A 14,732-nucleotide genomic window follows, 5' to 3' on the forward strand; every position below is an offset into this window, starting at 1 on the left:
CCATAATATTGAATTACAATGCATCCGATCCGTAGTTTTTAACTTGAAGAAACATGAATTCCTCCAGTCTTTTAAAACAACACTGCATTGTACCTATCTTTTTATATATGCATTATTACTTGATTATACCTGAAATGTAGTGTATATACAGATACTGCATAGGCATAGTTGCCTCCAGCACGGAATTGTATAATGGACACGAGACTCCATTTACCGTCTGCCCTTGTGATATTTAACGTCACATGGGGGCGGACTCATGCTGTTGATGGTAGCCTACAGCCCTGCGATCAAAACAAGTATAAGTGGAACGCAGTTAATTTACTGGGGAAAACATGTCTGCAGTTCGCTGTCTTTTGTGATGGGGAGTCGAAGGACCTGAGGATTCCCCCATAAAATTCTTATTTATCTGCTCAAGTTGATAAATCATGTCGGTAAGTAGTTTCTTCGCCTAGCTTTCTATGTGTTACCTTTGATTTGTCCCCCTAAAATAGTTTTTTTTAAGGAATGGTAATGGTAGAATGCAAAAGGTGCAATTTAGGAATTGGGTAGTGCATCATCAGTTCCTCTTGTCATGTTAGTCATTGCATACCTTGGAGAGCTATTTATACTAGCCCATGTCAGCTAACGTTTTTTTATTTTTTTATTTCCCCATAGATATTGTTGTAATGTTGTAGTCACTCAAATATAACATGAATACACAGACATGGCAAAAATGTATAGAATTGCCATAAAATTATCTTTAAAACTGCTAAATGTTTTTTGCGCCCTGTGACAAGATGTGTAGAATTTCAGAAAACAAGGGTCAATAGCCCACCCATTTTCACCTACCTCATCCCCACAGTTTTTATTTACTTTTCTGCTCTTTTGCACACCAATATCTCTACCTGTACATGATCATTTATCAATCCAGTGTTAATCTGCAATATTGTAATTATCCGCCTACCTCCTCATGCCTTTTGCACACATTGTATATAGACTCCCCTTTTTTTTCTGCTGTGTTATTGACTTGTTAATTGTTTACTCCATGTGTAACTCTGTGTTGTCTGTTCACACTGCTTTGCTTTATCTTGGCCAGGTCGCAGTTGTAAATGAGAACTTGTTCTCAACTAGCCTACCTGGTTAAATAAAGGTGAAATAAAAAAATAAATAAAAAAAAACCTGCAAAAGTCTCTCCACCAACAAGAGGGGTGTGAACAGTTTGTATCATGAACAGTGCTTGGGAAAAGTTACGAGTCCATCCACCGATTTAAGGAAATATAATTTTCATAGTCATGGCATGCTTTGTGAATGAATGAAGGTGTGTATTATTCTCCATCCACCCGAGCTATTGAAGATTTTAAAGCCAGAATAAAAAAAAAAAATGAAATACATTTCAAAACAAAAAAAAACTGTAGATTTTTGTCCTTCCTCCACGATTCAGAATATATCATTATGATGGCACACTTTGTGTAAGAACTATCAAATATTGAAATATCGAACACATTCTTATTTTCAATGGGAACAGTGGGTTAACTGCCTGTTCAGGGGCAGAACGGCAGATTTTTACCTTGTCAGCTCGGGGGTTTGAACTTGCAACCTTCCGGTTACTAGTCCAACGCTCTAACCACTAGGGTACCCTGCCGTATATCTCTCTAGTCACCCCCAATTCTTTCTTTGGCCGCCTCTCCTTCCAGCTGCCATTCCAGTGTTTTACTTGCTATATTGTATTTACTTTGCCCCATGGCCTTTTTTTGCCTTTACCTCCCTTATCTCACCTCATTTGCTCACATCGTATATAGACTTGTTTATACTGTATTATTGACTGTATGTTTGTTTTACTCCATGTGTAACTCTGTGTCATTGTATGTGTCGAACTGCTTTGCTTTATCTTGGCCAGGTCGCAATTGTAAATGAGAACTTGTTCTCAACTTGCCTACCTGGTTAAATAAAGGTGAAATAAAAAATAAAATAAAACACACAGATCTCCGCTAAACACAAAATCAATATTGTTCTGTCTTTCTGTGACACTAGATACAGTATGTTTCCATGAACCTGTCCAGGGGTTTCTTCTCGACATTAAGAAAGTTTGCATGGAAAATTGATGCGAAAATTGCCTGCTAGGATGCGTTTACATTTAACTATCTTGTAGATAAAAACAACTGGGTCGTCACACGCACACAAAAAAAAAAAACATTTTCACAAAACCTACGGTGTCGAATAAAAAGTGTTTCCATGACCCATTCAGAAAAATTGCGCTTTAATATATTGGCGACAGCCTGTAATGACCTCCCACCTATCGGTTTCATGGCTCAGGTAGCCCGCGAAAGCCAGCCTGGGTCAATGGAAACCTGCCTAGAAACTAAAAATGCAAAATTGCAATTTTCTTTGCATAACAAAGGATATAAAACCGAGAACTGTATTAAAATATAAATACAGTATAGGCTACATAGACCTATATATTTCAATTGTTTTATTTAGCTATTTGTAAGTTTTTGTCTTTAGGCAAATGTTTTGCCTCAATATTGTAATTAAATAGGCAGGGAGCAGGTCTCGATCCCTCGACCGAAGTCTGGCGCGCTATCGACTGCGCCGCAAAAGCATGCTCGTGCGGCACGGTCGATTTCCGCGCTTGTGAACCCACGTTCGTTACACTACTCCCTCCTTTCAAAGAGCGCGTCCTCGCGCTAGCTTGCGACTCTACGTCTTTCAGGAACGCGCTCACCGGCCAAGTACACGCACTGTCGTGGATGCAAGGTCCGATCACCTCTGACACCAGTGTAGTGAAACAGCAGCAGCTCGAACCCTCGACCTTCAAGCCCGAGGTCCGGCGCGCTATCGACTGTGCCGCAAAAGTATGCTCGTGCAGCAGGGTCGAGTTCTGCACTTATAAACCCAGGGTCGTTACAATATATTTAATGATGTGTAACGTGCAGAATGATGTGCCAAATTATTATTTTAAAATTTTAACTCGGCAAGCCATTTAAGAATAAATTCTTATTTTCAATGACGACCTACCCCGGCCAAACCCTAACTTCGCTGGACCAATTGGGCACTGCCCTATGGGACTCTTGATCATGGCTGGTTGTGATACAGCCTGGAATCGAACCAGGGTCTGTAGTGTTACCTCTAACACTGAGATGCAGTGCCTTAGACCACCGCACCACTCAGGAGCCCAAAATAATCTTGTGCATAATTATAGGTGGTTAGAATATGCCGTCTCAATACTTGATATCTCTCTAGGAGATGATTCTATGTCACTATTGTGGAATAATTTGAATATTAAGGTAAGATTGAAAAGGGAGAACGCTGATCCAAGAGCAGTGCTTCCATTCTTTCAATCCTATCAGTATCGACACATGCCTCTACGATGAACTTAACAAACGTTGTCTCTGCTTGGTGTGTTGGGAAATGCATGTTACATCTTGGGCGGTTGTTGGAAAGAAAGATGCATCATAAACCAATCGTAAACCTAAATTCCAGATCTATGCATCAGGAAACCGGGCCCAACTTTTGTATACTTCCCCAAGATGTAAGGAGAGAATGAGTTTGATTTCCTCTTACCAGAGCTACAGCTAATTGCTTTCACGTGGTATAATAATGAAGTCCACATCATGGCCTCACATACGGTACATTCTTTATTGTGCATGATCAGCTCCTATGATTAGGCATTTCAATGGAGGACTATTGGACAGGTGACATTAACAGGACTGCATCTGTCTGGCAGAGTTTGGGTAACACCGACAAAGCACGTTCCTGTGTTGTCATTATCTACCTGACTAAGCAAAAAATATTTTGTACATCTATATATTTGACATTTTGTTGATGTAACCACTGTTCATTGGTTAAGGATTTGCTGCACAGGTCCCAGATCTGGTCTGCTGCCTTGCCTGTATATTGCTGTTCTTTATTGTAGTTATATGGCTCTCTTTTCTCATACAGATGACCTTCGAGGCAGGGAGTAGAGTGACGCTGCTGTTTGACTTCTGGGATGTGCGCGGACCCGCAGGTAGGCTAACATTGATGACAGGCCTGTGCCCTCAGGAGAATCTACACAGTTCAGAACCTGTTTGTCTGGCAGTCAAAGTACACTATAAATTCAGTATGCTGCAAATACTGCATCCCCAAAAAGTTATTTTTTACTGCAGTTCAACTGCAGTACACTGCAGTTATTCTGTACTTACTGTGTCCAAAATATTGCAGTTACTGCACTTTTACTACAGTTTTAAAACTTCAATCTTTTTTGTAAGGGTGACCTCATTGTAATGTGAAAGCACAGTTTACCCCTTTCACCCTGCAGTGTGTTTCAGGTACAACAAATTAACTTCTTGCAAATGAGATATTTTAGATCTGTTTCAATCGGGCCCCAAGTGATGGATGTACTGATTTCTTATATTCTTAGATTAGGTCACTGTTGTAGTCTGTACAGTACTACACTTAGGTTCTAGTCTTTTAACTTGTTTTTCAACCACTCCACAAATTTCTTGTTAACAAACTATAGTTTTGGCAAGTCGGTTCAGACATCTACCTTGTGCATGACACAAGTAATTTTCCAACAATTTTTTACAGACAGATTATTTCACTTTTATAATTCACTGTATCACAATTCCAGGGTCAGAAGTTTACATACACTAAATTGACTGTTTCTTTAAACAGCTTGGAAAATTCCAGAAAATTATGTCATGGCTTTAGAAGCTTCTGATAGGCTAATTGACATAATTTGAGTCAATTGGTGGTGTACCCATGGATGTATTTCAAGGCCTACCTTCAAACTGTGTCTCTCTGCTTGACATCATGGGAAAATCAAAAGAAATCAGCCACGACCTTAGAAAAAAAAATGTTGACTTCCACAAGTCTGGTTTATCCTTGGGAGCAATTTCCAAATGCCTGAAAGTACCACTTTCACCTGTACAAACAATAGGACTCAAGTATAAACACCATGGGACCACTCAGGATGAAGATGCATTCTGTCTCCTAGAGATGAACGTACTTTTGTGTGAAAAGGGCAAGGACATTGTGAAGATGCTGGAAGATGCTGGAGGAAACAGGTACAAAATTATCTATCCACAGTAAAACAAGCTCTATATTGACATAACCTGAAAGGCCGCTCAGCAAGGAAGAAGCCACTGCTCCAAAACCACCATTAAAAAAAGTCAGACTACGGTTTGCAACTGCACATGGGGACAAAGATTGTACTTTTTGGAGAAATGTCCACTGGTCTGGTGATACAAAAATATAACTGTTTGGCAATAATGACCATCGTTATGTTTGGAGGAAAAAGGGGGGGTCTTGCAAGCCGAAGAACACCAGCCCAACTGTGATGCATGGTGTGGGCAGCCACATGTTGTGGGGGTGCTTTGCTGTAGGATGGACTGGTGCACGTCACAACATAGATGGCATCATGAGGCAGGAAAATTATGTGGATATATTGAAGCAACATCTCAAGACATTAGTCAGGGAGTTAAATCTTGGTCGCAAATGGGTCTTCCAAATGGACAATGACCCCAAGCATACTTCCAAAGTTGTGGCAAAATAGCTTAAACACAACAAGGTCAAGGTATTGGAGTGGCCATCGCAAAGCCCTGACCTCAATCCTATAGAAAATTTGCCCCAAATTTGTAGGCAGAACTGAAAAACGTGTGCGAGCAAGGAGGCCTACAAACCTGACTCCGTTACACCAGCTCTGTCAGGAGGAATGGGCCGAAATTCCCCCAACTTATTGTGGGTAGCTTGTGGAAGGCTACCCAAAACGTTTGACCCAATTTAAACAATTTAAAGGCAATGCTACCAAAGACTAATTGAGTGTATGTAAACTTGTGACCCACAGGGAATGTGATGAAATAAATAGTTCTCTACTATTATTCTGACATTTCACATTCTTAAAATAAAGTGGTGATCCTAACTGACCTAAGACAGGGAATTTTTACTAGGATTAAATGTCAGGAATATGTGAAAAACCAAGTTTAAATGTATTTTCCTAAATTGTATGTAAACTTCCAACTTCAACTTTATAGTTCCAGACCGAGCTGTGGTCTCTGATGAACATTATTGCTGTCAGCCATGATAGGCTCTGTTGTCAATGTGTTTGCAGGGATGGTGCTGTCTGTCTTTGTGGTCCTCCTGTTGACTGTGTTCTACGAGCTGCTGAAGGTGTGGAAGGTCCAGCTGGGAAAGCCCTTAGAGCAGCCCACTCAGCCAGCCTTCCCACGGCCTTTCCCCCCTCCCCTCCACTCCTCAGACTGCCAGGGAAGCAGCGCTGTGATTGCCAGTAGCCTCTCAGAGTCTTCTCTGGCCTCCACGGAACAGGCTGTTCCCACTCCCTCCCCCATGAACAGGTATGATTCACACTGGAGCCCATGTTGTTCTCTGTAACATGTTCCAGGGATGCTGGCTTAAATCTACTGCTTCACAAATTGTCAAGAGTGCGCATGTGTAACAGTATTGCTTCCATCCATCTCCTTGCCTCTCCTTGGCTCGAACCACAGACAACAGTCACCCACAAAGCATCGTTACTTATTGCTCCACAGAAGCCACCTCCCTTGCAGAGCAAGGGAAACTACTACTTCAAGGACTCAGAGCGAGTGACATCACGGATTGAAAAAAAATCCACCGCTAACTAGCTAGCCATTTCACTCCCTTCCCTCCTGGAGGACCTGAGCCCTGGGACCATGCCTCAGGACTAACTGGCCTGATGACTCCTTGCTGTTCCCAGTCCACCTGGTCGTGTTCCTGCTTCAGTTTAAACTGTTGTCTGCAGCTATGGAACAGTAGAAGAGGACTGGCCACTCCTCAGAGCCTGGTTCCTCTCTAGGTTTCTTCTTAAGTTCCTTCCTTTCTAGGGAGTTTTTCCTAGCCACAATGCTTCTACTTCTGCATTGCTTGCTGTTTGGGGGTTTAGGCTGATGTAAAAGGGCTTTATAAATACATTTGATTGATTTACACATGCACCTGGTTTCCCATGCCTACTGATAAATTATGAATAAATAACAGCTGATAATTAGACCCATGAGAACCTGAACTGTGCACCTCTATATAATGACTCCAGAGAGAGTACTGCAGCAGTCCCAGTTGTATTAGATGAACTGTTGTGGCCTCGTCCGCCTGTGTGGAAAACAACCTGTGGTTACCTAGGTTATCCCATTGGCTCACAGCAAAACATTGCCTGCTCCCGCGCATTCTCACTACTTAGAAAAACGTAATGTTAGGACTTCCCTCATGCTCCTTTTCATGATGGCGCTAGCAACCACAAGAGTGCTAGCTACCAACTGAAACATTAAGCTAGCCAAGAAAAACACAAGCAAATGGTCTACACAGCTACAAGTAGTGAGTGGAGTTAGTTTAGACTAAACAAGTTAAATGTCTTGCCTGTGATGAAATGTTTTTCACACACATAGCTATGTGTAGCCTACTTGGACACCTGGTCCCCACATTTCCCTCTGAATATCCCAAAGTAACAGGACTCTTCTAGCAGGCTACATTTCCCACTGAATATCCCAAAGTAACAGGACTCTTCTAGCAGGCTACATTTCCCACTGAATATCCCAAAGTAACAGGGCTCTTCCAGCAGGCTACATTTCCCTACATGGAAGCATTGCAACCCGTAGGTCGCAATTTTTTTTAACCTAATTACATGTACATTGGACAACACAGAAGCTTTTCGGCATGTTTTGTTATTTCTGTATAACAACTTTGACAGTTGGCTCTTTTACAGTGGGGGTCAATGTTTTCCCCAATTTGTTGGTGATTGTCGAGGGGAAATTCCTTATGACCTGAATACCGACTTGAGTATATTACTCTTCTGTCTCCTCCACCAGATGGCGTCTCCATGGTATCCAGACAGCCATGCACATCCTGCAGGTGACTCTGGGCTACATACTGATGCTGTGTGTCATGTCCTACAACACCTGGATCTTCCTAGGGGTCATCTTGGGCTCGGTCCTGGGATACTTCATATGGTTCCCACTACTGAGTCAAATCTGATCAAACAATGGAATCGAAAGTTCTTTTCCTGGACTATAGATCTACAGGGACTAGCTATCCCATACCTGTTGGTCAAAGATTTGATCTGAAGAGCATATCGTAGAAACTCCCATGGTGTATGTCATTCTGACTGTTGTGCACTGATGCGCAATAGATCTCCCTGTGACTGTGTCGCTTATCAAGTTACCTGAAGTGGAAGGTTGTTCCAGCATTTCTTCCCTACTTATACATGATCTTAATTAAAAAGCAAGATGGAGACTTCCATATAGTGACACAGATGTACACAGAGTACAGCCTAGGAGTGATTGAGCCACGATACCTTTTTTATCAAAGTTTTATGAAGTTTTACATTGTGTTCAAGCAAGGCAACTGTTACTATGTACTACACATCCACAGTCATCATTTTGACCAGGGCCCGTGAGTAGCTACAGGGCTTGAGTTCAATGTTGTCAACCTGTGGTTACTTGACTTAAGGCAGTGCTGCCAAACCCTCTTCCCGGAGATCTACTGTCCTGAAGATTTTCAGTCCAACCTTTATTTAGAGTATCTGATTCAGCCGGTTAAGGTCTTGTTGAGCAGCTAATTAGTAGAATCAGGTGTGTTTAAATTAGGGTTGGACTGAAAACCCACAGGACTGTAGATCTCCAGGAAGAGGGTTGGGCAGCCCTGACCTAAGGTTTGTCATTCTTCCATTTCACTCCAAGGTCAGACTTCCAGCCAGCACTCTAGTCACAAGACAACATTGAGGAATTGCCACCTTGATAGCACAGAAGCATGTGATGGAGTATTGTAAACTCCATAGATACTGCATGTCAGGCTCATTGGGAAACAGATTGTTCTCCTCTGTATTTCAGAGCAATAGAACAGAATCTGGTTCATGTTGTGTTTTTTAATCGTTTGGAAGAGAGCCACTGTAGAGAAACCAACCATTTGATGCCTTTTATATCAAATAAACAGATGCATATTTTCATTTTAATTAGCTATTTTCTGTTGAATTATCCAGTAGCCTAGTTTGAAAACATGGATGAACACTTTTCTCAATGCCCAATTGATCTGAAGTCAACTGAAAGTAGATAACGGACTACTCACACAAGGCTTCTAAAGTGGTTTTGTTTAAAAAGTCCCTATTGAGAAATACCCATGTAGACATGTGCTTACTGTTGTTTGTGTAATTTTATTCTAATTATCAATAAATACCACCAACTAAGAATTCATTCAAATATGATCTAATTGATTTGAAAATGCATTTTAGTGTAGAGATAGATGCTCAATAGGAAAACCATAAAATCAACTTATTTATTCATCCATACAACTATACCCAGTCATACATATAGCTAAACACAATCAATAAAAAGGTCTTGCATGGAGCTTTACATATAAAATAAGAATATAGCAGAGGCTGGTGCATTGATCACCATAGTATGTGTCATAAATAAGAAGAAGGAAACCGAAGCACTTTGAGTGAACTAACCATTTAAGTCCTGGAGTTACATGGAATTATTTTCCTCAAGGCTACAAACGGATTAAGTCTGATTTAAGAACAATGTGCCTCAAATATACAGTTTCCATAAACATAGCATTGATAGTTTAGGAAATAATACATTTGATTTCCCTCATTTAAAAGAGTGGGGGAAATGACTTGGTTATTTTCCCATGATTCCCTTTGTTTGGCCAGAAGAGACTGACAGAGGCCTCTTCATGACAAGGTGCATAGCCTGCTGTCAGTCATCCAGACCTCCCACACGCAGACTGAGCATTCTATCTCAATGAGATTCTGCTGATGCGTCACAGTCAATAAAAGTTATCAGCAGAGAAAGTCCCTTTAGTAACAACTGTCATCATAATTATGACGGTGGCATTTCAGTAGCACTGTAGCCGACATGGGACCTTGAGCATCTATAATACGACTGTAGTGCCTGCTACCATTTGAGGCAGCTCCCTTCACACTAAAGGGTTGGACTAACATACATAGAAAATAAGTCCATAAGCAAGTGCCATTTCATGCTGAAGTCATGCACTTTAAAAAGATAGTGTTGAAACAATAAGGCCACTTGTGAAAATAATAAAATAATGGTTGAAAAGGAGGCCCAACATACACTTATTCAAGACAAAATGTCTGCCTGGTTTTATACAAGTTAAGTCAATGTAAAAACATGTTAAAAAGCAGTGCTCCCAGACCCTGAATACAATGACAGCTACATCTCTATAATGATATGTTATACACAACAATGTCCATGTCAGTAGGATGACATGCCAGACTGTTTGTGTCAACCACCTGCCTACAGTGCCCCCTACTGCTGAATAAAAGGACATGTAATGACCAGTGGGTGTGTGACTGCCCATGAACCATAGTTATAACTATCTGTCATGTCATGCATCTCTGAACATATCATTAGGGCCCTTGCAGATAGGCCTCTGTAGTGTAATGTGTATCTTCTGCATCCACAATTCTCCCCACATCCCTTATCCAATTCTGACTTAAATTATTTAAATTCCTTAGTGACCACACAATCTAAGGATAATGCAGCAGATACCTGGGGTTCAGTGTCACACACAAAAGCTTGAGGAATAGAGTAAAATAAAATGTACAATTAAGAGAAAATAAACTTGAACAAACATGACTCCAGATGAGAGGTTGGAAGTCACAGTTAAATAGGCCACTGTTGTAGATGTGACTGTACGGAATATAAACCAGAAAAACAATGCTGAGGGGTTAGGAATTATCAGTTAACACCGACTAAAATGAAAGGTTTTTTGCTCCCTTGTCCTCCCATTCAAAATATTATATACAATTTCTGTCTCGCCTTCTGCTGTTTTCCCAGTGAAGTCCTCCCCGGTCTCACTCGTTGTGAAGTGCAGTGTCTCCCGGCTCTAAAACCACCACCACTTCTCCTGGGTCGACTACAGTGTCCTCTGTTTTCAGAGCATCCAGGATTGGCTGAGCTTTGCCGTCATTCAAGGCCTCATTGGTAGGCGGCTGGAAGCCTCCGTCATCATGCCCCGAGGGGCTGGAGTCGACCAATGGCGGGGCCAGCTCTGCGTCAGAGTCTACGGCACACTCAGTTATCCTCTCTCCATCCTCTTCCTGGACCGCTATCTCTATTTCCTGTATGGCGTTCTTGATGGCCACCTCGTCTTCCTCCCCTTTGCCTTCAATAGCTGCCTCCCCCTTTTCCTGAAGCCCCCCCTCAGCTTCCTGGTATGGACTTCCTGTTTCTACCAGCTGCTCGTTCACTTCCTGTGGGGCGCTCATCCACTGTGGTGACTTCCTGTGCATCTCCTCCACCACGGTGGTGATGAGTGTCACCTCCTCCTCTTTCCCATCCTCCAGCGTCAGCGTCCCTGTCCCATTGGTGAGAACAGCCAAGTCCTCCTCTGAAGCCGAGACCATCTCCACCACTGGTTTGCTGTGGTAACAGATCTCCTGCACGCTGTCTGGAGAATCAGGTTCCGTGGGGGTCTTTTGCTCCTTGGGCTCCTGAGCTTTAACCTCCACCTCCTCAATCTCTCCCTCCTCGGGGATGAAGTCCACCCCCGGCACCTCCAGGCATGACTCGTAGGGCAGTGGACCCATCTCGTCCAGCTGGATCATGGAGACTACTTGCCTACGCCTCCTGCTGGACTGGCCGCCTCCTCCTCCCAGGGCCCCCTCAGGCTCCTCATTCCCACCACTGAACTGGGTGGCCCAGTCCACCGAGTGGTTCTCCCCCAGCAGGTGGAGGTTGGGGTCGCTGTTGGTTAGGATCATGCTGTCTCTATACAGGTTGTGTTTCTTCTGGACTGCCGCCTCTTTCACAGCTGTAGGCAAACATAGAATCACTACCATGCTAACAGTCCATTTGTATCACATTTACATCAGGTCCATATCAACAGTCACCTCAGAATAGCACTGCTGATCTAAGATGACCATATAATCTTGTTCAGTACTATGAGATGCTTTGTGAATATGGGCCTAGAAGGACTCTCCAATTATCTAGTCTATGCCAGGCCAGTGTCTCCATGCGTGTCCACCACTCACCCATTATGATGTCCTTGGTGACAGACTGCAGCACCACCTCCTCAAACACGTTCTCCACCAGGATGAACTGGGAGAAGTCCTCAAAGATCAACTCCTGGAAGCGAGGGAGGTCCTGAGAGGTAGGAGATGAGAGGTTACAGACAAATGCACTTAACATAGACAACGTCCCAAGTGGCACCCCAGTCCCCATATAGTGCACTTGACCAGAGGTTATAGGGCTCCATACGGGTGGCTAAAGTCTGAGGGGTATCACTATATTCAATGAGCCTCACCAGATGGAAGGAGGGAGAGAGCTGCTTCAGCATGTAGGGGATGATGATCTGTAGCAGGGCCTCTTTGAAGAACTTCTTACGCACCGTGCTACTGTCATAGTCATATTTCTGACAGGGACAGAGAGGGATAAAGACACAAGACCTTAGACTCTTTGTTCCGTGATGGCAAGGGATTCAAAATTCCATAACCTTTCCCAAATTCCCAGGTTTTCCGGCCTCCTGATGGGAATATTCCCGGTATCAGGTGGGAAATATTGAATCCTCCAACCAGAATTTCGAGAAAACCTTTGAATTTTTGGAAAGTAACTGGAATTTTGCAACCATATTGAGGGCGAATCTATTCATCCATTCAATCAATCCAGTCATTCGCCTTCATCCTAATCCACCCTCAGACTAACTAACAAACCTTAAGAACTCTGTCTTGACAGCAGTGGATGGTCTTACACAGGTCCTCTCCTCCCTGGACCTTTCCCTCCAGACTCTGGTGGAGCAGATGCTCAAACGTGTACACAGCATTATCCATTTGCTGTTACAGAGGAGAGAGGTCATAAGTGATACGTGGGGGGGGCATTCCTACTGATCTAACGTAGCTAGCGTAGCAATTAGCATTTCTCAACAAGTTCAAAACACGTGAATGCATCCAACTCGTATTTACTACTTCACAACTAGAAATTACCACCTTCCCACTTTGTTATGAACACAGCATCAGAGCTTCAGAAAACTAAAGTGTTGGTAGTCTGGTGTGGAAGGGCACATCCATGCCCACTATGCCTACTAGATGGTGGGATTTGTGGGTTAAGGTCTCACCTCTCTCATGAGGATTTGAGCCCTTTGGATGAACACGGAGGGGCTTGACACATCAAACCTCTGCTGCAGTCCCTCCAGATTCAGCTGCTCCACCTTCTCATAGCAGCTCTGCATCTTCACCGGGTGGAACGCCAGCATAGAGATCTTCTCCATGTGCTGAGAGCGAGAGAGTGATGTTGAAGGGGGCGAGAGGAAAGACGGAGAGAGAGGGAGCGAATGAGAAAGAGGTGGGGGTAGGTAGAGAGAGAAAGGGTAGGGGAGCGAGAGAAAGAGTCGGGGTTAAAGACAGACAGACAGACAGACAGAAGGATGAGGACTTGGCACCAAAGACAATCCCCCAGGGTCCCTGCGACCCCCTCTGGTGTGTCCAGTCCGGTGGTCCGCTCACCTCCGCCAGTTTGTCCTTGCCCCCTCCGTTGAGCGTGTTCTTGCTGACCTCCACCAGCTCTCTGAAGAAGACGTCTCGGACCTCGGAAAAGCCTCGGCTGGTGGGCTCCATCAGGGCCTCCAGGATGGAGCTGAGGAAGGGCTGGACGCTGCCCCGCAGGAGCTGCCCTGCCTTGGGCAACACCAGAGCTACAGAGTGGGGAGACATTGGGGAGTACTGTTAGTCACCATGGTGGTCAGTAGACAGTAAACACCCACACTTCCAGACCACAGTATTACCCAGAGCATTACTTAGCAGCTTAAACTCCACACACAATGGAGTGGATCGGAGACCAGGCTTTGTGGAATCTAGCTCTGACTGCATCGTTTCGCCCAAGGTCAATACTTTAAAAAAATACAAATTATGAAATGGCCCCCTTTGTAGTTACGTGCCTCTGTTTGCTGAAACCATACCTTTCTAATAAACGTTAATCAAATACAACCACCAACTGTTTGCTCATTGGTGTTGCTCTAAGATTTCAACTCAGTGCAAATGCGCATGTGGCAATTGAATCTCAACAAGGAAAAAGTCAGTGGCGGTATTTGATTAACGTTTAATGAAAAAGTATGTATTTCTGCAAACAAAGAAAGGCATGCATCTCCAGAGGACGAACAAAGGTATGCGGTTGGCGTTTCATAATTTAAAGTTGGATTCCACAAAGCCTTGTCTCGGCTTACCCAAAGGCATCAGAATGAAAAGTCCGGAGGAAAGCAAGGGTGGGAACAGGCTCAGGGAACAGAACAATAAAAATAATGACATTATTTGAGGAACAGAACTCGAACCGAAAACGAAAGTGATCTATACTGTTCCGGAACAAAGCCGTTATTTCATAAGCATGGAAACTGGTTAATAACGTTATTTTATAAGCATGGAAACTGGTTAATAACGTTATTTTATAAGCATGGAAACTGGTTAATAACGTTATTTTATAAGCATGGAAACTGGTTAATAACGTTATTTTACGTTCCGGGCATTTTTTTCCCAGTCACACAAAAATCCTAACAAAGCGCCTACGCAAAGCCCTCACTCCGTCGCTCAGAAACTTATACCAGCGTCTGCCTGTCAGCTGGAAGTCTTTGCTACTGTGTGTGTGTGTAGGTTACCTGCCCCTCCATACTGAAGCATAGGTTACTGTAGTCTCCTGACAACGTTACATAAATTACAGTACCCTCCTGACAACGTTATAGATTACAGTACCCTCCTGACAACGTTACATAGATTACTGTAGCCTCCTGACAACATTACATAGATT

General features: G+C 43.3%; 1 protein-coding gene and 1 pseudogene across 1 annotated transcript; one reads left to right on the top strand and one right to left on the bottom strand.

The window, feature by feature from the left end:
- Positions 1 to 225: 225 nt before the first annotated feature.
- On the top strand, positions 226 to 9,166 carry LOC135518048 (protein SLC31A2-like). Its single transcript, XM_064942878.1, has 4 exons — positions 226 to 431; positions 3,919 to 3,985; positions 6,068 to 6,311; positions 7,791 to 9,166. Exons 1-4 carry the CDS (start codon positions 426 to 428, stop codon positions 7,954 to 7,956), a joined length of 483 nt encoding a protein of 160 aa, XP_064798950.1. The 5' UTR covers positions 226 to 425; the 3' UTR covers positions 7,957 to 9,166.
- A 72-nt stretch (positions 9,167 to 9,238) lies between these two features.
- LOC135518046 (protein Niban 2-like) overlaps positions 9,239 to 14,732 on the bottom strand; it is a 41,084-nt pseudogene continuing 35,590 nt past the window's right edge.

This window comes from Oncorhynchus masou, chromosome 28, assembly GCF_036934945.1.
Source record: "Oncorhynchus masou masou isolate Uvic2021 chromosome 28, UVic_Omas_1.1, whole genome shotgun sequence".
Classification (NCBI taxonomy): Eukaryota; Metazoa; Chordata; class Actinopteri; order Salmoniformes; family Salmonidae; genus Oncorhynchus; species Oncorhynchus masou.

Coding starts and splice junctions, on each gene's coding strand:
- LOC135518048 (XM_064942878.1), top strand. Junction 3,986..6,067: donor GGATGTGCGCGGACCCGCAG/GTAGGCTAACAT, acceptor ATGTGTTTGCAG/GGATGGTGCTGTCTGTCTTT. Junction 6,312..7,790: donor ACTCCCTCCCCCATGAACAG/GTATGATTCACA, acceptor CTCCTCCACCAG/ATGGCGTCTCCATGGTATCC.